The 25,196-nt window shown below is 38.0% G+C and overlaps 1 protein-coding gene across 1 annotated transcript in view; it reads right to left on the bottom strand.

Annotated features, from left to right (window-relative positions):
* Window positions 1-11,007: 11,007 nt before the first annotated feature.
* The window catches only part of LOC149554665 (uncharacterized), a 253,826-nt gene continuing 239,637 nt past the window's right edge, over window positions 11,008-25,196 (bottom strand). The window contains exons 8-9 of the mRNA XM_089828725.1: window positions 11,633-11,720; window positions 11,008-11,474 (exon numbers count right to left, since the gene is read on the bottom strand). Coding sequence (XP_089684851.1) covers window positions 11,409-11,474; window positions 11,633-11,720 — 154 coding nt within the window. The 3' untranslated portion in view covers window positions 11,008-11,408. The remainder of the gene's footprint in view (window positions 11,475-11,632; window positions 11,721-25,196) is intronic.

The following is a 25,196-nucleotide window of genomic DNA, read 5'->3' as shown; positions in this document are numbered from 1 at the left end:
ATGGAGTAATGGGAAGGTCCTTTGTACCACTCATCTAAGTAGCAAATAGTGACAAGGAAGAGGAGGAAATAACCAAGGAAGATCAATTGACACGTGATCTAGTTACAGCCTGGGAAGTTGCGGTCAATCAGTACGTACAAAAGGAAGCCTATGAGAAAACAATCCCTAAAGGTACAATACACGATGAACTTTCGGTGCCACCAACAGTGTACGATCTCCTAGGAGAGATCCCTTACTTGTTAGCACCAAATTTGTTATGAGTGGAAGAGGAAAAAGCTGAGACATAAAGGGAACAGAGGAGACAACAAGTACTACAACAAGTTGTAGAAAGGAGGACAAGGTAGAGTGAAGAGCGTGAAGATTCCAAAAAGGTAAACAAACATTAAAATGATTCATGCCCCTAATTCCAAACATATATCCCAAGTGGGTACAAAGAGAAGAAACTGAGGAAGAAGTCACCTTGAATATACTACATCTCCAACAACAGGAGGAGAGACGTCATAACTAGAAAGGAGGACAAGGGGATTCCATGAGAATCCAAGAAGGGTTGATCGAGCATACAATTGAAGGTATAGCAAATTTGGTCACCTCAAAGACACCATCAAGGAAGTTAGGATACAAAAATCCAGAGACACCAGCAAGGAGAGACTTCTGACAGGAGCAAAGTAAAGAAGGGGATACTTTCAGTAGTTCATTCTCGAGAACAAACTTCTAATTGGGAGGGACTATTCCATCGGGAGGTGAGCCATGAGAAGGTGTTGCATCGAGAGGTGTTCACATAATGGCAATAGACAAACAAAAATTACCAAGGTTCATAGGGGACGGCTCGGAGGACCCCGCTCACCACTGTAAAACATGTATAACAACATGGCAAGTGAATGGACAAAACGACGTAGCGGAATGGTTAAAAGCCTTTCCGACCACATTAAGGTGTATTGCCATTGATTGGTATATGAATTTGGAGGCAGCAAAGAAAAACACATGGAGTAATATTCGCACAGCCTTCAAGGAAGTACTCAAACTCCTGAGAGATGATGATGAAATGGTAACAGAGATTTATAACACAAGACAAGGGAAGAGTGAATCTGTCAAAGCCTATAGTAGAAGAATGAAAGAGTTGATAGGGAAACTAGATAACAAGCCGACAAATGGACTAAAGAAATGATGGTTCATCAAAGGATTAACATTGTCTCTCAAGAAACAGATGAAGATAGTTCCACCATTGACCTTTGAAAATGCATGTACCCGTGCCATGGACATAGAAAGCGAGAGTAAAACTTCCAAGGCAAGAAGGCATGGAAGCCCAAGTGAAAGCTCATATGAGAGCAAAGTAGAATCCAAAACCATTTAAGCCTCAAGAAAAGACCTGAGGCGTTTGATGAAGGAAGTGGTAGGGAGTAAGGAAGAAAAGAAAGAAGGGAGAGAACTTTTGTGTACTATGTGAAAAAGAAGGCCATACTGAAGGAGCATGCCCAAAGAAGGCATTTTGTGAGATTTGTCAGGTATTGAAGGGAGAGAACTTTGGTGTACTATGTGTAAAAGAAGGCCATACTAAAGGAGCATGCCTGAAGAAAGCATTTTGTGAGATTTGTCAGGTATTGGGGAACATAATTAGAGATTGCCCCTATAATTTGAAAGTAAGGAGCACTCAAGTCTTCCTGACCCAAGGGGGGCAATCCACACCTCCCTCCACTCTGTCAAAGAACACAAATATAGAAGGCTCACCAAGAGGATACAGAAATAACAGGAGAGGAAGTAACAATAATAGAAACAACAATAACAATAACAACAGACCGTGGTGGCCACTCCAACATGTTTCTGAGGGGAGGCCAATGATTCAATGTAGGAGATGTAATGAATGGGGACATTTTGCATGAGATTTTCAAAATGGAGGGATGCTTTGCAAATGGTGTGAGCTAGGCAACCATGAGGACGCAAATTGCCCGAGACAAAAGGGGGTAAATATGCTAGACATTGATGATCCAGAAGGCGAGATTCTTGCAGTCACCAGGATGCAAGCTAGAAAATTAGCCTATCTGGATGCTAGTACAAAGACCGAAAGATTTTAGGAAACAAAGAAACACATTCAAGATAGCATGAGAGAGGAAGGAAAGGCAAAGCCAAAGAAGCCTACTTCAAATAGGCATGTAACAAATATTGTGTGGCAAGTGCTGGAAACAACTATTCCAATGAAAATAGGTGATTTATTAGAAACACTACCCCAATTGCAAGTAGCACTAACACAGGGGGCAAACCCAAAAGAGATAACCTCAAAGAAAGAGGCAGGAGAAGTACGGACAGAAGACAATACACTATTCACCATAGGGATGGGGAGAACACTAGCAGTAGTAGAGATGGAGATACTAGGGTGCAAACTCTCAAATACTATTATGGATGGACGTTCTAGTGTAAATGTCTTATCAGAAGAAACATGGAAGGAAATAGGGAAACCTACACTATGGCCCCCGACATTTCAACTAGTGGAAGTAGACCAACAAGGAATCAAGAGTATAGGAATGTTGATGGGACAAAAAGTCATAGTTGGTACGCAACAATTTTTTATTGATTTTGTGGTTATCACCCTAGAGTAGAAAGAATATGATGCTCTATTAGGAAGGGGATGGTTGGTTGCAGCAAAAGATACCCATAAATGGAAATGAAACACTCTATCTATTGAGTCAAAAGGAAGAAAGTACATCATAGACCTCAAGAACCAATCAGTAAGTCAGGACTTGGCATCAGACTCAGAAGGAGAAGACTATGGAGGGATGGAACCAGATGAGGAAGGAGTACATAGATTAGGGGAATGCTCAGAAGATGACACAAGTTCCCTTAATAGGTTAGTTCACTGGCAGATGGGAGACTATGAAATTTTCCATGTGGAATGTAATATGTTGGAAGTACAAGAATCTGAATCAAAGGAACAATACCCAGGAGGGGTGCACAGAGTATAAGGAAGGGATGGCAACCCTCAACAAGACACCTGCACACATTTTGAACAAAAGGTGGAATACAAAGAGGCCAAGCTCCAAGCATTGAACCTCAGAGAAGGAGATCAACCTAAGGAAAAATGGATAGGAGATGATTGGAACCCAGTATTGAAAGCAACAACCCTTAGAATCTTCTTGGAGTATAAGGACATTTTTGCTTGGATGTACAAAGACTTGAAGGGAGTACCCCCAGAACTGTGTGTCCTTTGGATTCCATTGGTACCCAGAGCACGACCAATATAGAAAAGGCCTTATAGAATGAATAAAAACTATGTAGAAAGGGTCGGAGAAGAAATCACAAAGATGTTAGAAGCAAGGATAATATTCAATGTACAAACGAGTGAATGGGTATCTCCTATACTCATGTCACTCAAGAAGGATGACACTCAAATTTGGATAAATGTAGATTTCAGATGTTTGAACCCGGTAACAATAAAAGACCCATTTCCCATTCCATCTATTGATAGCATTTTGGAGAAGGTAGTCAATCATGAGATGTATTCCTTCATGGACGAGTTTTCAGGATACAATCAAATTAGCATTGTAGAAGAAGATAAGCTAAAAATTACATTTGTGGTTGAAGACAGGGTATATGCCTATAATAGGATGCCCTTCGAAATATACAATGCACTAGCCACTTTCCAAAGGATCATACTACATATCTTCGATGGAATGTCTATGGAGAATTTCAAAGCATTCTTAGATGACTGGTCGGTTTATAGTGGGCAGGAGCAACACCTCAAAATTCTTGGAGAATGCATGGAGAAATGTCGAAGAGCAAGATTAGCCCTCAATCCAAAAGAATGCAAGTTCATGGTTCCACACAGGAGACTGCTTGGGCATATTGTGTGCAAAGAAGGATTGAACATATATTAATAAGATCAAGGTGATTTTGGAAATGGAAGCATCGTCTAATGTAATAGGTATCAAGTCATTTCTAGGTCATTAGGATACTATAAAAGATTTATAAAAGGATTTTCCGAAGTATCAATGCCACTAGAAAGATTAACCAGGAAAGGCGAGTAGTTTGGGTGGAAGGAAGAGTAGGAAGATGCCTTCCAAGAACTGAAGAAAAGATTAGTCGGGGCCCCTATCCTCATATATTCCAACTAGGACGATGAATTTTGTATCCATCTAGACGCCTCCAATTATGCAATAGGTGCCACTTTGGCACAAATAGGGAAGGGTTGGATCATTATGTATATTTTGCAAGTAGGCTCCTATCTAACGCAAAACGTAACTACAGTACCACGGAGCGGGAAGCATTAAGTATGGTGTATGTACTGGAAAAATTTAGACATTACTTACTAGCTACACCCTTTACATGTTTTGTTGACCACCAAGCACTAATGTACTTAGTAAACAAACAAGTGATTCAAGGGAGAGTAAGGAGATGGCTAATTCTACTATAAGAATTTACATTTAAAATTATAGTGAGGCTGGTAAAATCTTGTGAGATTGCTGATCAGTTGTCAAGGATCAAGTCAAGGGAAGCTTCGGGTAGTAGGGTGTGTCAAGATTTTTCAGATGCACACTTATTTCAGATTGCAGTGTTACCTCAATGGTACAAAAAAATTGGACACTACCTATCAACAACAACCTTTCCAAAGGAAACGCCTATAGCAGAAAGGAGAAAATTTGCCTTAAAAAGTAGCACATTCCAATTAATTGAAGGGTTATTGTACAAAATGGGACTGGATGGAATACTGAGGATATGTGTAATGGAGGAAAAAATCCAAGGGTTCTAAGTGAAGCCCATGAAGGACTAGCAAGAGGTCACATGGGACTATATACTATGACGAGAAAGGTACTTTGGCGAGGACTATGGTGGCCGACATTGTTCGCAGATGCGAGAGAATGGGTATTGAGTTGTGACACTTGTCAAAGAGCAAGAAGACCACTCAAAAGAGACTTCATGCCTTCATTTCCATCCAAACCACAAGAATTATTTGAGTGGTCAGGACTAGATTTTGTAGGACCCTTACCGATAAGAAAAAGTCATCGATATAAGTATATAGCGATGGCAACAAAGTACTTAATCAAATGGGCTAAAGTACGAGCTCTTCTAGATAACACAGCTCTAGCACGACCAGACTTTTGTATGAACAAATAGTCACAAGATTTAGGATTCCACTCCAACTAACAAGTGACCGAAGAGTACAATTCGTCAATCATACCATCAAGAGGATGACAAGTGAGTATAAAAGTTTTTATTCTTTCTCCAGTCCTTATTATCCAAGAGCAAATGGCCAAGCAAAGGCCATGAACAAAGTAATAGTGGAAATCCTATATAAAACTTGTAGAGTAGAAGGACATGATTGGGAAGAACGAATCCCAACAGTGGTCTGGACATATGGGACTACGTATAAGGCCATTACTAGACACACTCCCTTTTTTCCCTTATGTACAAACAAGAGGTCATGGTACCAATGGAACTTGTAACACCAAGCTTATGAGTGGCCCAACAAAGGTGAAAATTTTGGAATGACAAGAATTTAAAGAAAATGGATTTTAAACAAGGACAATTGGTACTAAGATATAATGGGAAAAGTGAAATAAAGCCAAGAAATTTTAAAATCTGATGGCTAGGCCCATTTAAAATACAAAAGCAAAAGAGAATGGAACCATAGAGTTATCTCTCTAAATAACAAACCTATCAAAGACCTAGTAAATGGGTCTAAGTTAAAAGTATATGAGAAAATGAATAAATTGGCAAGTAACTATTTTATAAATATAGAAGAGGGAAAATGACGAAAAAGCAAATAGAGAAAGTGACCAAGGAGAAAAAAACTAAACCAAGTCCTTATAAAGAGACAGAGTCACAAAACATTACCGAAATTGACAAAGAAGGAATTGACAGATAAGAAGATGCGGAGGTACTCGTACGACAAGAAGGAAGGGTGGAAGGAGTAGTCAAGGAGATAGTCGTAAAGACATCTGTATAGACAATCATACAAGAGGGAAGGGTGGTCGTACAGGGGCACTTCCAGACCATAACTGTACAAAAGGACGACGTACGATAGAGCAATGTACAACAGGACAACATACGACATTTCCAGATCACATCCATATGGGAGCAAGGAATTACATCCATATGAGCATCAGTACATGAATCTGTGCGACAAGGGTGCATAGAAAGAAAGCCTGTATGACAAAGGCACACAATCGTACAACAACAGTCTTCCGGAGGGGATTCCATATGATAACACACATCCGTACAGAAAAAAGTCTTCAGGAGGGGGTTCCGTACAACAACACATATTGGTATGGAATGGGCAGTCTTTGACATCCATATGGCATGAGCAAGCATTTAAATCTGTATGGCAATTGCAATCATTGACATCCGTATGAGAGGAAAGGGAACATCCGTACAAGAGGAATAGATAACATCTGTACGTGAGGAGTCAATTGTACCTATCAATTCTAAGATGAAAGAAGGGCTTTGTTGCAAGCAGGCACATCGTAAGAACGATTGGAACAATTGGTACGGGTGGCATATACAAACAGTTAAAGAGATCTAGGAACTAACTCATCAACACACAATGGTGAAACTAAGCACTAGAAATCTGAGTAGAGGAAACATTATCAACTCCAACAAGAAGAAATCTATGGCATTGCAAGCAAAGGAGGTATGGAAGATGACAAAAAGAAAAGGAAAAGTGGCACAGAAAATCACAATCACAGCTTAGAATATTACATTTGAAAGTGTGATGGGAAGCGAGTGCAGGACTTGGTGGGAAAAAGCAGAGGCAGGCCATCCTTTGAAGAAAGCGTTATGTGCAACAGAGGTAGATAAAATCATTTTCATGCCGATTTTTGAATTAAAAGTGTTTGAATCTATATTACGGAATTTAATCACAAGGTATGAGAAATCATGTCATAAATCTGGAGTACAACATTTCCAACAATAGGTGACAGTTTCTTATTCAACAGAAGAAATAAGTAGGATTTTTGGAATTCTCAACAGAGGGTAAGAAGTGGAACAAATTTCTATGACAATAGAAGACAAGAACTAGTTGAAATTAGTCCGCCGAAAAGATCTTACGAATAGGAAGGAATCTTGAAGAAGGGGTTTGGAAAAAAAATTCATAGCAAATGATGAATGGCACTATGTTGTAGATTTGGTTAAAAGCAAGCTCAAACTATGGGCCGCCACACTCCTGACATTGCCCTTTGGATGTTACCTACAGTAGATGGATTGTATGAAGGGCAGACATATAACTGGGCTAAATTTCTTTCTGATAGACTTCGAGAATTCATGGAGTTGAAACACAAAGCCTTTTATATGTCTCATCATATGGTGGCCTTGTTCTTAGAAGCAGTATCCACTCATGTAAGCAATGAGCACCATGGTACACTAGTACCGACTAGTAGAGTAGAACCTTATGGCTATGACATACTGGCTCCATCTGGATACTATGGATGTAGGATCTCACAATGGAGATGAACCCAAGAAAAAGAAACTGAAACAAATAGTAGTGATCAATGAAGCAAAAGAGGAAGAGGATGACGAAAGTTCAGAAGAAGAAGGCAACGATATGGATTCATACTTCTCCAACACACAGGAGGTAGAGATATGCTTGCGTCATCTGCAAAGGACTCCACAGGTGGTTATGTTTTTACCACCTACAATGGAGCCACTTCCAATAGGAGTATTAGAACCTCCCGAGCTTTACCAGAACCCACCTAGTGATCCCGACAGAATTGAGGCAGCCAATAATTCCAATCCAAATCAAGCAAGAGTCAAGGAACAAGTGGCAGGCAACAAATTTCAACGCAAGGGGCTTCCAAAATATCAATCTTGAAGATGGTGCCACTTAACTTTCCAAAACAACACTCCCATACTAAAGTCATAGATTTGAGGTGTCAAAGAAAGTGTGCCCATAAAATGAGGTTACAAATACCTCTTGGCCCAAAAATAGTCCATCCAATTGCTCTTGTGGGACAACTAGTAGAAGGAGAGGAGAAAATTGGAAAAATTCACACTCAGTGAAGCATTATGACAGCGACTAGTACGGATGTGGCCAAGACAAAGATCGTCCTGGAGGAGGTGGACAATTTACTCGAGGAAGAAGGTATGGTGTCTTCACCCTTAGAGACAGTTGTTGAGGATCAGGTAGAGATACAAAGTGAGTGTAGGGAACCACCGAACACAGCCTCTTTTGCAACCATGACAGAACGAAGCATTCTACTAAGAAAATCGTGCAACAGGCCAGGGCTCATAATCTAGAAACTATCATCATGACAACAAAGGTGTTGGCCGCCTTTTATGCAAACTAACTGCCACATAGATTAAGGACTACTAGAACAAGGTGGATATTCAAAGGAGGACATGGCTACTACATGGACGAGCAGCTCTATCATTTTCATGGGATAGGAACAATCGCCTCTCATAGAGGCACTGGTAGCTATGAAAGTTGCCCTTCAAGGAACCTTTTTGAAACTCCAAAAGGAAAAAAACCTAGCTAAAGCTTGGGGGTTAGAAAGGAAGAGTCTTCAACATTAGTGGGCAGTGGAGAAAGTTGCCATGCAAGAAACCTAGAACAAAGAAAAAGGTGCATTGGAGAGCAAGGTTGCCACCGTAGAAGTCAAAAAGATGGATGCATTACGGATATTGTAAGGCATTTGGACAAAGCAGAAAATAGCTGAGCGAGACCTGCAACGACTGATCCGGGGGATATTTTCGTCAAAATTGAAGTATCTCCAAAACTCCAATAATCAACATCAAGTAAAAGTTCTCATAATTCTAGACCCAACACAATTTGAACAAGCAAAAACGGAGTCCATATGCAAAAGTTATGGCCAGTCAAAGTTTGGTCAAATAGGTATAAAGGTCATCAAAAAGGGAAAAAAAATAATCATCTCGAAAGTGATCAACAATGGATTTCAAATTGAAGATCTCGTCAAGAGCTTTCCAACAATGTTTGTTTCGTCAAAAACAGAATTCGTATGTGAAAGATATGTCCAATCGAAATTTGAGATGATGAGGTGGTCAAAAAATAATAATAATTTAAATTAAAAAATAAAACATAAAAGATATTATGAGCGGCACTGGGAGTTGAACCCGTGACCACCAGCTTCTAAAGTCCGATCGATGGCCGTTGCAAATATCCTATTTAAACCTTACTGCCGCCTATGTTGGGATAAAAGGCCGCCGGCGGGATTTGAACCCCGGCCAGTGCGGCCTAACAAAACATTTTCAAGCATTGCGTCAACATATGTGTTCAAACACTTATGTGAGAGATGTTTATTTTAAGTTATTCTCAAACTGCCAAGCTTCTTAATTATGGCCCTTAGTTAAAAACTAACCCTCAAAAGGGTATGAAGACAATTTGTAAATTTAACCAAAAGCCTTATTTTGAAGGAGGGATTGTTATAGGGCCTATTATTAAATATTTTTGTTTTGCCCTATTTTAAGCAAATATTTTGTATAAAAAGAGGGGTTAGGGGCCTTTTCAAGGCATGGAAATATTTTTGAATAGCCAGATGATGAGAACGAGACTATGATTTTGGAGACGTCGTGATTATTCCTGCACATTGAAGAATATTGTTGCATGTGCTTGAAGAGAATTATTTCAAATCACTTGTAATTGATTTCTTGGAGTTAATCAGATTGGTCCCCCTATTGGAGCTGGACCCAGAGATGTAGTCCATACCGGACGAACTCCGAAATCAAATGTGTTGTCTCTCTATCTCTCTTTTCTCCTTCTATCATTTTATTCTATGTTGTTCTCTTATTTGCAATTACGTTAATTTTCTTTATTAAAGCTTTAAAATTAACTTTATGTAATTGGTTAACATTCTCTGTAATAGTCCTAGATCCTAGAAATCAAATCAATGACTAAGGGGAACTCTGAGCACAAGGATGTCCTCCCATCCTTCCTCTTGAAGTCAAAGTTTGCTTTTGTTGGTTTCATGTTCTATAGTTGTTTGGAAGACTTCTATTTTTGGGGGTGATAGATATAGTTAGAATAAAGTAACTATTATGTTTTGTATTTGTTAAAGCTAGTCTAGCTGGGTAGTTAGGTGGTGAGGAAATGTGTTGGTTGCTTTCCAACCAACCAACCCTTCTATAAATATCTAGAACATTGTTAATGTACTCATGTTGATTTTTGGTATTAATAAAGAAATCATTTCCTCGCCTACTGGTATTGTGGTATGAATGGTATGTTCTAGGTTTTACTTCATAAGTATCAATTGGACTATTTTGTGTATTTGTGAAATTGTGTGATATTTCCACTCTACAATAGGCCAACTTTAGCACACCACACATCTTAGTTTAAGGCTAAATTTCATAGATGATACCTTAAAAGAATTCAAAGAAATCTTGTCTATTCCAACAACTACCATTCTCCAAGAACAAGCAACCATACTTGAAAAAATCCGAAGAGAAATTACTCAAATTGAGGATGAATTTCATAGATGAAACATTACAAAAATTCAAAGAAATCTTGTCTAATCCAACAACTACCATTCTTCAAGAACAAACAATAATACTTAAAGAAATCGGAAGAGAAATTACTCATCTCAAAGAATTAGCAAACTTCATCAAAACTTTTAAATGACTTGAAAATCATAGAAAGTGATAATTTACCACAAATTGCAAAAGCATAGTCTGTCCAAAAAAACTCATTTTTATTAATTTTCAAATAATTTTCCAAAATTAACTCCCTTTTTCTTTTTCAAATCATTTTTCCAAGCATTTGAACAATGTGAATAGAATTTGGTCTCTGTAAAGTTTTCAGATTCGAAAATAAAACTATCTACTAAATTCTGCAGAATTTAACTTATTGAACTCTAACTTGTAGAACCTAAATTACTGTTGATATCTAGTTAAGTGGTCCATAGATGCTCACAAGAATAAACTAGGGAACTAACTATAACTGTATCCATGTTAAAAACAACCACTTATAATCAGAGACATCAAAAATTCATCTTACAAATAGTTATAGACAAATAAAAACTACATTTTTTAATTTAAAAACATTGATAATTAACACATTTTTATTAAAAAACATTAATAATTAACACGTTTTTAATTTAAAAATATTAATAATTAACAAATAAATGAATTCAAGTTGATTTTTCCTATTTTTAACTTACTAAGATCCCCTGCATTTTATATTTTGTCCCAAACCAAAATAATTTTACAACACTTTAATCTCATGTACCAATCACAAAATCAATACCAATCAACCTAGCAAAAAGAATTTTCTATTATTTAATAATGCTACATTGATTCCTAACTAGAATCAAGGAGGTTCTACTATGCTTTAGTTGAGAATAAATGTCTCTGGTTACTCCTGAAACTTGCCCAGCAACCAAAGGCCTTGGTGAATAGTTTAGTACTTGCACCAAAATGTGCATGAAAAAAAAACCTTTGAGAAGATAATAAAGTGAAAGAAGAAATGCATGAAATTATCTTGCAAGCTCCTTTGTAGGGACTTTCTTGTATCTCTGAGTTTCATACATTTTAAAAACATGCTGCACAAATATATGATTAAATTGTTAGATTTCATGAATTTAGTACAATTAAATGACTAGCATAGCCAGGATAATCAAAAACAAAATTATTAAGTAGAATGAAATAAGAAAAGGCTGCCAAAATTATCAATAGAAAATTAGTCCAGCATGAATCTCACCTTCCCCGCTAATGTCTCTCTTAATGAGACAATAACTTCAGCCATTTCTTTTGGGCATTCTTCTATTGGTACTCGATAGGTGCCATATCTGTCAACAAGGAACTACATATTTGAGTTATATACGTCTAAGAATTTACAGTCGAACTGAGTAACACCAGTAAACAGTGCAAAACTGACTAAGAAGTCTCCCCATATAATAAAGTTCACATTTATTTATACTCAATGGTATTTTTATGCCTTTCTTAAATTTAGTTAAATTACATTATATAATTATGCTTAACTTTTGGATTTACTGTGTAGTATTTTCAACGTTTTGAATTTCACTCTCTGATCCATCATCAGGATGTGAGTAAGAGAGCTTCAGGAATAAATGTGTGAATTGCAGGCCCAGAAGGGTTTAAATAGGGGGAAGGAGGGTTGGAGGTAGAGGGGAGAGGTTGGGATATGTTCATGAAGGTGAGAAGACTAGGAGCAAGGGTCAAACAAATAAGAGTGAGTACATTATATAATTTCAAACTTTCATATTAACAATTCAATCCATCCTAGTTTCCTAATTTCAGATAATCAATAACAAAATACTACCATATACAGAAAACATGCATCCCAGTCCCCAGACATTCCCATTTCCAAAATATAAAAAGGATAATGATGAGAATTGTTCAGTAAACTGCCTCAATGAAAGTTTCATCCAAAGAAAAAAAATATTATAATATACCAAATAAGTAACATTAGATTAACCTTGAAGACAATGCAGAGAAACAAGATGGAATTAAAATCAACAAAATCATACAGAACATATAACACAAAAATTTATTTATATGCAAAAACCCTTTTGGAAAAAGAAAAAGAAAACTACACCGACAAAGATGACTGAGCTTATAATAATCAGATGTTATGCAGTGCAATCTACCCTAATCCTTGAACAATGTTCCAGCATCACAACATACCTCACCTACAAGACAGTGAAACCTCTATGTCGTGCCTACAATTCATCAAGCAAAGGGATGAGGAAAACAAAAAATGGTTTCCCAAAACCACAGTCCAGTGCAAAAACTCATTCCCAACAATGCATTAACACCCGAACTCAAAGTAAGATCCATGGCTCAAAGCATCTTTGAATCCATAACTCTCAGTAGGCACCACTTCCAAGTCCAGCATTCAAACCTGAAACTCGTAAATCATGTGGATCAGACCTGTTATAACAAAATGCTCCACTGTCACAAAATTCAAGAATGGTAACTGTAACTCCACAGTTGACCTGCCCACTATAACATATGTATTATTTTCATATCAATATTCAGGATCCTTGTGAGCAATTATAAAATAATGTTCAGCAACACCTCATGGAAATCCAAGTACTCATTCCAAAAGCTTTGGAAACCCATACATAATGTTTGAAATGTTGTCATTAATGTCAAAAGTGTTGGGCAGGATTGTTGGACAAAATGTCATTGATGTCAAAGAAGTATGATAGCCCTGATCGATGGTTGATCTTCAGCAACAAGGAAAGCTAGTTAATTGCATAAAATCACACACAAACATATATATATATGAGTGAGGCAAACAACCAACAGAGCATTCATTTAAATGGAAGAGAAATCGGGTAATGGAACCAAGTCCTTGGCAGAATCTCTCAGCATATATAAATTAACTCAACGACCAAGACAATCATTGATATATAAATTAAATCAATCAAACAAGTTCAAGAGATACCCAATGACTAATGTAGGAGCAGTAATTCCTTATTAAAGAAGTGTAATGTAGCAAGCAACAAATTGAGAATATGAGTTGTGCTCATATTTAAGACAGCACTGGAAAGTAAAGACAATATACACACGCAATTATATGCTCCTAGGGTAGTGACTTAATCAATACACAATACCCGATGGAATATACTGAAGAAGTAACAAATGAATGCACAAATAATTGTTGGAGGCAATATCTATCTTGAGACTTCATGAGTAATAGTCAATTGATGTTTTATTGACAATATAACAAATCTTGGCATTCTGACCAATTCATTAAAGTTTAATGTAGTAAGCAACAAATTGAGAATATGAGTTGTGCTCATATTTAAGACGGCACTGGAAAGTAAAGACAATATACACACGCAATTATATGCTCCTAGGGTAGTGACTTAATCAATACACAATAGCCGATGCAATATATTGAAGAAGTAACAAATGACTGCACAAATAATCGTTGAAGGCAATATCTATCTTGAGACATCATGAGTAATAGTTAATTGATGTTTTATTGACCATGAATAACAAATCCCGGCATTCCGACCGATTCATTAATAAGAGAGGCAGCTCTGCCAGAGCATCGATGATGTAACATCCCATATTAGGAACAGTCAAATATAACTATCAAATTGCAATGCTCTAGTACCACTCATAATGTCCTGTAATGTTAATTCTTAGGAATAAGGACCATTGATTCTGTGGAACTACAGATTATCCTTAAGATACACCATATGATGCTATATGACAAATTACTTATCGATTAATATCTTGCAAATAGGATAAAGTATAACTGCTATTTTTGATATATTGATGAGATTTATGCAAGGATGATCTCTACTATATATCCGATCTGCACTTCTACTAATAATAATATGAATTCTGATATATTGATATAAGATATACTACAAGTCTTCTCACTGTTGCTGATAGATGTCTCTGATATGGCACTAATAAATATGCTAAAGTCTGCTTCTACTGCTTAGAGCAATGATATATCTTGCTGCTCCGGATCAATCTTTATAAATATGCAAATGCCTCCAATATCATCTATGGAAGTGATATTGCTGTTTCTGATCTGCACCTTACAAGTATGCACATGTCCCTAGTATTGCTTATGGTGGTGATACTATTGTGTCTGATCTGTACTAGTACAAGTATGTAAATGCATCCAATAGTGCTATAGTGATGATATTGTTGTGTCTGATCTGTTCTTTATAGGTGTGCAATGTACGCGATGTTCCTGATAGCAACCTTGGATTATAGTCCATCAACTTATGCTAAGTTACCAGTTCGGGTTTGAGTTCAGTGATGGGTTTGGGTACAAGAACCCAATTTGTGGATTCATGAATTTTGTTTGTGTATATAATATATATGCATTATATATACAAAAAATAAGAGAAATATACATAATTGTAAAAACTAAATCATTTCATTGTCATAGTATGAATTTATGACACTCAATCATTGAGCAATGCCAAATAGTCAATGATAAACATCAAAATTTTAAATACTTGATCATTGACCTATGTTCACAATTCTACAGAAAATCATCACATTAAATTACTGAATTACAAAATGAAAATTCAAAATATAGTTCATCAAAGTTTGAAAAATGATTCAATGTTCATGAATCATGAAAGTGTTTATCAATCATCAAATGCATTGCCAAAAAAATCTGGATCAATGGGATCTTCAGCAGCTGCAAGTGGTAGATCAACATCATCATTGGAACCCTAACCAGTTCCATTAGCAATAGAGGGTGTTGTGTCATCCTCAACATCAGCCACATCAAGCAAAGTGGCTCTAGCAAGATCCAGAATGGTCATATCCAAGTCAGAAGACTCTGGTGCTACATCCCAAATCTTCTCTTCTCCCATCTTTTAAATTGGATCCTTATGTGCCACGAGGTGCAAGTTGTTGTGAACAAACACCAAGTCTTATGCTTTTTTTTACCCAACTGGTTACGCTTCACTATGTGGATAAAGGAGTATGTACTCCAATTCTGTGCAGCAGCGGAAGAGCTTGCAAGCTAGAGAGAAAACCGACAAAATAAAAAATAAATTCAATAGTGTTAAGTGTTAAATTCTACAATGCAAGTGGCAAAAATAATGAAAAAAAAAACTTAAAAACTTACTTGTGATAAGATCTTTATTTCAAGAGGTTGGAGGTACACATAATATTGCCCATGAAGGTACCACCATGTAATAGCATTAACATCCATTCTACTTTGGCTTTGACAATAGTAGGGTTTGCATCTTGTCCTAAGATGAATAGTCCAAATGTTGTCCTAATATTTGTCCCCACCTCTAGATCGTTGAAGATTCCTAAATGCCCTCTTGTGCCCACTAGCAACCTCGACATCTTTATATAGTACCACTCTACCCGGAATAACAATTAACTCTACGCTATAATACCTTCGAGATAGAGCATATTCTAGAAGGTGCAAAGGTGTGCTTAGGATTATTCTCTCTCCTTTGTATGACTTGGGATATAAAATGACATTCATGTAAGTTACTAAAAAAGTTAGATATCTTTATATAAACAAGGATAGAGGATTGCATTATAACATACCAATTTTACTTTCTCCAACATGTTGCCCATAACATCATGGATATCCCCCAAGCAAGGTTTATTAGTGTCGGCAAACAAAAGCATAGACATGGTAGGCTCAGTGAATTTCAATACATAGTCCAAACAAGCCCACCAATCATCACTGGGCCCTTGTATTGGATTGCTTCTAGATACCCCATTGGTTGCTTATAGTCATTTGCAACAATGCATCTTTAACCCTCACAAGTTATCTAAGAATGATTGTATGTGATGCAAAACAGGTTTCAGCCATTTAAGAACATCTTAATAGTAAGTTAATAACACATTTAAAATGTGTGAACAACACAAAAAATATTTTATTCAATGATGTAAAACATGACATAAAAGTATAAATGTAGGCGGATATTATATCAGAATAATACTTTTGTTAATTAAGGGGTAAAACAATAAAATAGTTGTTTCGAAGCGGTGCCAGTTAGCAATAGTTGGTAGACTTAACCAACCATCAGGTCTAAATTTGACGTGGTACTAGGAGGGAGTCTCTAATGCAGATATCTAACCATGCAACAAGTGTAACAGAGGGAAGCAAATACCACAAAGGAAGAAATAAATGACAAGATTCAACTGGTTATATTCAGATTCAATAAAAAGTAACATACAATATGTTGGGCAACAAGGCTTACCCAGTTGTAGCCTTTACAACAAGTACAATATAACAAGCGGTCACTCTAGTCATAGAAGCTTGATTTCAAGATTTTTCTACTAACTCGCTATACCATTCCACCAGTTACAGATACATCAAAGGTATTACATATTTATTCCCTTCGACACACAGGTCGGCCTACAAGATTCACACTTCTTTATGATAAGCAAACATATTATAGCTCACAGGTTGAACCCCAAAGATAGGATTGTTTACCGTAGGGTAAATAGATTAAAGCATACAGACAATGAACAAGAACAGAAGTACTCCTTTTATTATTCGCATATGCCAAGAGATTACATAATGTTTATAATGATGATTTACAATGATCTCAGATGGGGTATATATACTTCTTGCCAAACCTTCTCGAAGGGGTCAATCGGCTTCATGACAATGCTAATCTACCCATCAGCGACCCAATGTCTACTGACGACATCATCCCATCGGCTACACAATCTCTACCGACAACATCATCACCCCCAAAAGAAAAGTTGTCTCTTGGCGACTTCAAAAACTAGCAAAAATAGGAGACCACAATATACAATATAGAAAGAATATACACTAGAGAGGACGTTGTGATCCTAAAAAATGTTGTTGCCGGTGCAGTTCATACACTTGATCCGTCCGGATGCGCAAATCCTTCTGAGTGCTCGTATTAACCTCTACGGCTTCCTTCAGAAGCGTTGTGTTCTTAGCCTGGGCCTTAGCTAACTGTAATTCCTGCTCAACCACTTCCTTATCCCGCAAAAGTTTTGCATGCTCAGCGGCCCACGCTGCTTGCTGGCTGGCCAAATCCGCATTTACCTTTTCTCTAGCCGCCCTCTCTGTTGTCAGAGAGCTCTCAACTGTGACCTTGTTTGCTGCCCTGTCTGCCTCCGCATGCCTACGAGCATAATAGACTTCTTTGTACAATCCCACTATCTCATGCACCAACTTCTCCATTGGAGTGGTGCACGGCCCCCACTCAGGCTCGGTGGCCCAATCTGCCAACATCTCAAGTGTCTCAACTATTGGCCATCCCCTGTCCTCAAAGCACGAGCAAAACTGCTAAGGACAAATCCCCCGGATATAAGCCCGAACCAAATGCAACTCTTTCCAATGAGTTAAAGCCTGCAATGCAATGGTGTGTCCCTTCTTCAGTGCGACTCGCATGGCTCTGAGGTAGTCCCTGCATCTGTCCTCATCTGACCCATAATCCTCCTTTGCCACATCGTCCATGGTCCACTCCCCATCACTACTCGTCTCTACCACTCCTGCGGTAACCATATCCGCATCTAGTATCGCCTCCTCCTTCTTGGGTGCATCCTTTGACTGTGGAACTGCCACCTCCTGTGGCTTCGATATGGCGGCTGGTCCTAGAGAGACCCCTTCATGCCTCGGGGACTAAATGGACGGATAGACCTCCACAAGAATGAGTCAAAACTGCTGCCGCAGAAATGCACTCCCTTTGTCCATCACCTCCATCTTCTCGGGCTACTCTATCTGTGCTGGCGTGATGCTCTCCTCTTGCTATGCTAGTTGTGCTGACTCTGCTAGTTGCGCCTCCATCAACAAGGAGGATAAAATAGTGACCACAGCATCAGAGCCAGTCACATCCAAATGAACTTGAGGTTCAGGCTTTGGCACTGGCAACTCTACCAACTTTGGTGCTGGCTCTGTTGAGGCAATAGGGTCTAGCATATAATCCTAAGAAGGCATGCCCTCGGTCGCAGCCATAGGAGAAACAACATCCGCCGTGGCCGTCGAAAAAGCAACATTTGTAGTGGCCGCCAATGCAGACATCTGTCGTCCGTGGGGCACCACCTGCCATTGCCCATGGGACATCTGCCACTGTCAGTGGCATCATAACAACTGGTGCATGACACTGGCCAAACAAAGTAATGTGTGAAGTGGTGGACAAATGCGCTGAAGTGGCAACTGAGGCAGGGTGAAGAATGTGGACTCGTTAACTGTTGGGTCGCTGCCAACTTCCACAGAATTACTCTCTTCCTTAGACTCGGCCCCACTTCTCTCTGAAGTGTCCTCCCGTCTGCTGTCTGTGTCTCTGTATGCCTCTAATCCTTGGAATACCTTTTCTGCCCTGCTGCTGTTCCACCCGTGTCCAAATGTCTCCAATAGAAAATTGGAGGCTCTCCTAGCGCCAACTTTCCCACCTAAAAGTCATCCAGTTGTATCTGATTAATGGCTACCTCCAGAAATAGGCCAATGGCATGGTGCAACATAAAGAACATCCGGTGCTAAAGTGTCATGAACTCCTCCATCCTATCGGTGAGGATTGTCGCCCAATCATACACTGTGCCATTCATGATGCCATTCATGAATACAATCTGTGGCAAAGTTATATCCGACACCTGACTTGCCCCTTTCAACTTGCTCTTGATGACATCCATGATGCACCTCCAATGGCCCTCTCGAATAAAATCTCGCTGAAGCCCTCTGCATTTGGCACCATTGACCACTGATTCCATTTCTTCAAGCATAAGATCGCGACCTACTAACTTCACCCATTATTCTTTTCATTCCTATGACAGCTTGTGGTTCTTGATTTCCACTTTCCGTCCTCCTTGGCCAAGGATACCAAAAACCCTAGTGAAATCCTTTGGTTTGAAGGAAACTGTCATGCGGTGCTTCTTGTACAAAAAGGTACTGGTTCTGCTGTGCCTGTTGTATGATTCTATCATGGTTCGCAAAACTGATTCAAACAATCAAATGGAGAATATCAGAAGCTGTATGGCCCAATGCACCTGTGCTCATACCAGAATTTGTTTAATTACCTCTGTGTTCAAAGTTTCTTGCCACCATTTCCAACATTCGCTACCATTGAGTCCTTTAAACTGATCCATGTAATGCAAGAGTTCAGCCCTTACTTTTTGCTTCTTACTAGAGGATGTTGATGGCCCTACAACTCAAATTCTGGAAGCCAAGACTAGCATTCTTTTCCATACTTGTCTTTAGCTAGTTCTTCCACTACTTCCATTTCCCTGTGGATTCCATAATAACGGCTTCTTGCTTGGCCTTTATAATGTAGGGTTCCTCCTCTTTTCTTCTATCTTCCACGGCAATGGTTCTCACAATGTCCTCTTAGTTGTCCGAAACTTTCTCAAAGATATCCTTTCCCTAATACTTTTCTTTCTCCAACGACGAATAATGGTAGCCCGGTTATCCACAGAATTCGTCGCAGCGAACTAAAGATACCCGCGAGGCTTTCAAACACCTACATAAACCAACTGCTCCCCCACCCACGAAGACTAAAAACAAGACAAGCCGTAGTCATACAAAGCATCTCCCACGGAGAGAAACAGAGGCTGCGACAGTGAAAAACGTATGCTGCTTGAGCGAACAATCAGCTTGTAGGGCTTGCCCTCGATCCTCTGGTACAGAGGCTAAAACCTGAGCATATGATGGAAGTCTACAAGTGCTGGAAAAATCTCTCTATAGTATCAGTGGCAAGGCTTGGAGACCCGATGACACATCTCATCCTAATAAATTGCCAAAGCTTACCAAGCTTCACAGCTTTCCATCACAGTCATCTGTCCACTGTGTTGGGTAGTGCATGGAATGGTAATCATGATAATGCTTCTGCTTCGTCAGTTCCAGCGCCGCTTTCTTACCCAATTTGCTGCTACGAAGATTTGGATGTCCAATATAATGCCGCTGAAATTATAATGTCATCCGTGGGAGGATTGGAGTTATGCCGCGGGAGAATAGAGAGTTGTGGCCTCTTTAAGGTAACCCGTGGATGGAAAACACCCACTGAAGGAAACACCCGCGGAATGCAAAGTTAGACACTGGAAGAAACAAGGTTGGACGCGAGAATATAACTGGCAACCTACGGAAGGAATACACACGAAACCATGTCCGCGAAAAAGGAATCTGCAGAACAGTTCGCGAAACACCTTGTCCGTGCGACAAGTGTCCGTGCCCATCGTTCGATATTTTTTATTTATTGATTTATTTTTATACATCTAATTCTCCCTTTGAGTTTCGTCCTTCTCCGACGACGAGATAATCATTCTTGCGTGGTAAATCTTCCACTTTGAATCGTTGACTACCTCTGGTATTTCTTGTCCATCTAATGTCCAAAACTTTATTACTCCGTTGTCGCCTACTTCTTGAATTTGGTATGGCCCAACGTGTTGTCCTGCATTTTGTCACCACAAAATGTAACAGTACGAAATTTTTTCAAATTAGTTTCGCATTTCTCTGAGTTTATTTCATTATTTAATTGGTTAGTATTGATCAACCAATCGGTAACAATTGATACAATGAATCTTTTTACTGAAGGCCTTCGTCAAGTCATTTTCGTTTTGCTTTCTGTCAAACCTTTGCTTGATTTTTGAAGCCTTCATAGTCTGTTCTTTGCTTTTGAGCTTGTGCTTGTTTGTTTTTAGTCCTTTGGTTTAGCTCATGTCATGCCTTTCATTTTCCCCTTCGATTCGGTCTAACCTAAAGGTCAATCGGAGTTGTCAGTCAAGAGATATGGTCATTTTAGTGCCTCAAAAGTGGACATTTTAGGTGCAACAGGACGAATTTAAAAAATGATGTTATATTTTCATTTTGACATTCACTTTTTCAAAAATATAACATTTTATTCACTTTTTGTTATGTTTTTAAGTTACTTTATCTTTTAAATTTATAACTTAAAGTGACTATAGTGCTCTTTATGTTATAATTTTAAGTTGAGTTACTTTTTAATTTTTCACTTAAAGTGACTATAGAACTATGTAGTTACTTTTTAAATTTTTGATTTTTTAAATCAAATACTTATATAAATGTCACTTTAATATAATGTTTATGTATTATATTGATTAATATGATGCATAAATGTTATTTTTGACCCATATTGTTGACATTTTTATAAAAATAAGTGAAATGCATAACTTAAAAGCTTAAAAGTGGACATTTTATGTGCATATACATGTAAAAAACTATGAAAAGTGGAAACTTTTCATGCTAATGCATATAAAAACTCATTTTGAAGACCTTTTTCATGCCATTACATCAAATGCTTATAAAAGTGGACCTTTTTGATGCAATGACATGAAAAGTTGAGTTTTCATGCTTGTGCATGAAAAAGGTGAGATATGTTTATAAAATATGTAAGTGACTCTAAAAAGTGAGATTTTGGAGACTTGCACATTTTAAAATATGTAATAAGCTTCAAAAAGTGAGATTATATCTCAAGACATATTTTAAAACATGCATTGGACTCAAAAAGGTCCTCTTTTGCCTTCCAACACATTTTAAAATATGTAATGAACATAAAAATGTCTTATTATGTGAAGAAAACATGTTCTTGCTCAAAAAATCTCTTATTTTGATCATAACTTTTGATTTTCTCCATGGATTTGAATGAAATCAGTTGCATTCATCATGTTTTGAAGAGGTGATCATTTTGCCCTCATCAAAAATCAAGTTGCACTCAAAAACGTGTTTGAAACTCTTAATCTAGGGCACGTTTTTTGCATAAAACTCCATAAATCTGCCAAGTTTGATCACGTTTTTGCATGAGATCGAGTCGTTTTTACCTCATTAGGTGATTACATTGGTTGAGGATCATTGTTTTGGTGTTAAATCATCAAAACGTTTTACTTTGAAGATCACATTTTTTGCTTGTTTTGGCAAAAACGGCTCAAGAACATGCAATCTTTAAAATGTTGCAATGAGGAGTTAATCTAGGGCACGTTTTGGCATTTTGCTAAATAATCTCCTTATTCGCTGCCCTTCATCATTCAGATTTTGGAGATTTGAAAAGTTCTCATCATTTTTTGAAGAAAAATTCAAACAAAGAGCATATTTTCCTTCATTTTTGCAACATATTCATTATGTAAGTGGACCTCTTCTTTTTTACATTTTAATTCATGATTATCCTTGCTAATTTTATGCATGAAATCGTTGAATGGATGCCATTTGTAAGAATCTTTGCCTTAGAATGTGCAATTTTTCCTTTAAATATGAATTTCTCCTTCATTTTGATGTTTTTGGTTCTTCCCCAAGTTTTAAATTCGAATTTCATCTTTGGAGTGCATTGCATTTTGACATGTTTTGAGTTGTTTTCGAAGGTATGTTGTTTTTCTTTTGTTTTGGTTTTGTGCTTTTGTTTGCTGGTTTTTCTCCATTTGGAGAAGTTGCAAGTTTTTTTTCCAAAAACTTGTTTTTCCTTCATTACACGTGAAAGCGTTATCATTTTTCACATTCCATTTCCATGTCATTACACCTCACATCTCATCCGACAAATGTGATTACATGTTTTTCACCTCATTTGCCATTCACACATGCATGCAATCCCATTTTTCACTTCCGTTTTCATCCATCTCATTTTTCACTTTCATTCGCACGACACAATTACATGAAATGTCTTACGTGTAATTGCATCTAAAAGGTCCAATTTTGACTAAAAAGATGTCATTTTCTCCTCTCCATATGCATTCGCACCTCCATGAGCAAATACATGTTTCTGTATCTTTCCATGTTTTTCATCTTAGCCTTCATCCGCATATGCATTTAAAGTGTATCTTTCACTCACACTTGCATCTCATTTCACCCTCCACCTTTCGTTACATGTTGCATCTAAATGTAATCCATTTTCCGTGCAATGACATCTTGAAAGCCCAAGTCACTTTTTGAAAATCAGCAATTTCCATTTACACGCATTTCCATGCACCAAACACTTTACTTCAAAAAAAAAAGGAGTTAAAGGTGCTGATTGAAAGTTGTTCTGAGCGTACATCCAAACATCGTCAAGAAAGTTTTCAAAATGTCAAAGACTCCAATATGTGCTGATCTACAAAGGAGAATTCATGACAACTTGAGCAAGAAAATATGGATCACATCAAGTTTCCACATGATAATGGACAATTCATCAAAGAGGGCTAGAGGTTGTCAAAAGACGCAACACTATGGTTATCAACGTGAATGCAGCAGTACAAGGTACAGGAACTCCCAATCCTGTTATCATCTAGGATTGCATCGTCAAGTACAAGGCCTTTCGGAATTGTTCTTTTCTCTTCCGTCTTCTTTCTTCTTCTTTCATGTTTGTAGTTAGAGAAGATGCATTACATGAAAAAGTGTAATTACATGTAATGCGAGTTACATATGTATGTAAAAGATGTAATGTGAGTTACGTGCAGTTGCATGTAACCCTATATTTTCTCTTGTAGTTAGACTTGGTCAAAGTTGGTTGAGTTTCTCCCACTTTTTCCTCCCCCTTTTTCTCAACTTCTTTGCCTATATAAAGGAGTGCCCCCTCATTGTAAAAATTATCTTTTGTTGTATGCAAGAAAGCTCTGCCACATTTGTGCAAGCATAACTTTGATTGTGTAGTATGAATTTGGCAAAAAAGTGAATAAAAGAAGCAATTGGATTTGAAGCTTTGACTGGAAGCAATTGTGATAGAACAAATTAGAAGCTTTGACTATAATATGTGCCTATTGTCTTGATTCATGTTATTATTGTGTGTTCAACAAAAGAGTATAGAGAGTTAAGAAACAATTGAAGCCCGAGCTTTGACAAGGAACAACTGTGAAAATCCATAGCTAGAAGCTTTGTCTGTGGCTTGTATTTTCATTTTAATTCGCAAAATAGTTAGATTGTTCTTACTTTTAGGAGTCTTTGTGCCCTAATTGTAAAACTTTTACCATATAGAAGTACAACAGGACTTCGAGCCAAACTGATATGTTTTGGCTAGCCTTTGAGTTAGTTAAAATTTATCGGTATCACTGTTTCCAGCTCGTGATAAAAGTGTAATTAGAGATTCACCTTGCCCATTATTCGCCTTACAAATAAGTGGATCCTTTCTTGAAAGTTAAGAAGAAAGGATAATAGTAACACCCTCTTTATAAATCTCTCAATTTCATACTTACCTTGAGTTGATCCAAGAGACAGTGAGAAGAGGGAGCCTTCCCTTTAAGGTAGGAGAGACTCTGTCTCACATGCTGTGGCTGGTCATCCTATTTTGCGACGAAATTTTTACCCAAAATTGTCAGTTGCAAAATATCCACCCAACACGACGCATTTAACTTTAAATTTTCCTGGTTTGATTTCATTACGTCCGTCATACTTCAACACCAACTATCCCAGTTGAAACCTGTAAAGTTTCAGGTGTTTATCATGCCACGTTTTGCACCTGTTTTGTGTCACCTCCATGGCCCATTGTGCCAGTAGCCACTTCTCCTCGAGCTTGTTTAGATTATGCAACCTTTCTCTCAGGCTTTCCATGTCGCCTAACTTATTTTCCAACATTATTCTTACACTTGGTATCATGAACTCTACTGGTACCACTGCCTCCTGTCTGAACATCAACTGGAATGGTGTGTCCTGTTGTCACCTTGTACGCCATGCGGTATGCCCAAAGAGCAGAGGGTAGTTTTTCCTCCCAGTCTTCACCTTCGACCACACATGGCTTTTAGATGATTGCTACCAAGATCTTGTTCATAGCCTCAGCCTGTCTGTTTGCTCTCGGGTAGTACGGGCTCAATAATGAATGATAGATCTTGAATTCAGTAGTGAGAAGTCGGATAACATGGTTAACAAAGTGTCCTCCCATATCTCTTGTCAACAGTGGAAT

Source organism: Cupressus sempervirens, chromosome 5, assembly GCF_028749045.1.
Source record: "Cupressus sempervirens isolate cs-2001-9-10 chromosome 5, ASM2874904v1, whole genome shotgun sequence".
Lineage (NCBI taxonomy): Eukaryota > Viridiplantae > Streptophyta > Pinopsida > Cupressales > Cupressaceae > Cupressus > Cupressus sempervirens.
The sequence above is the reverse complement of the archived record's forward strand: the minus strand, read 5'-3'. Positions and strand labels throughout refer to the sequence as shown.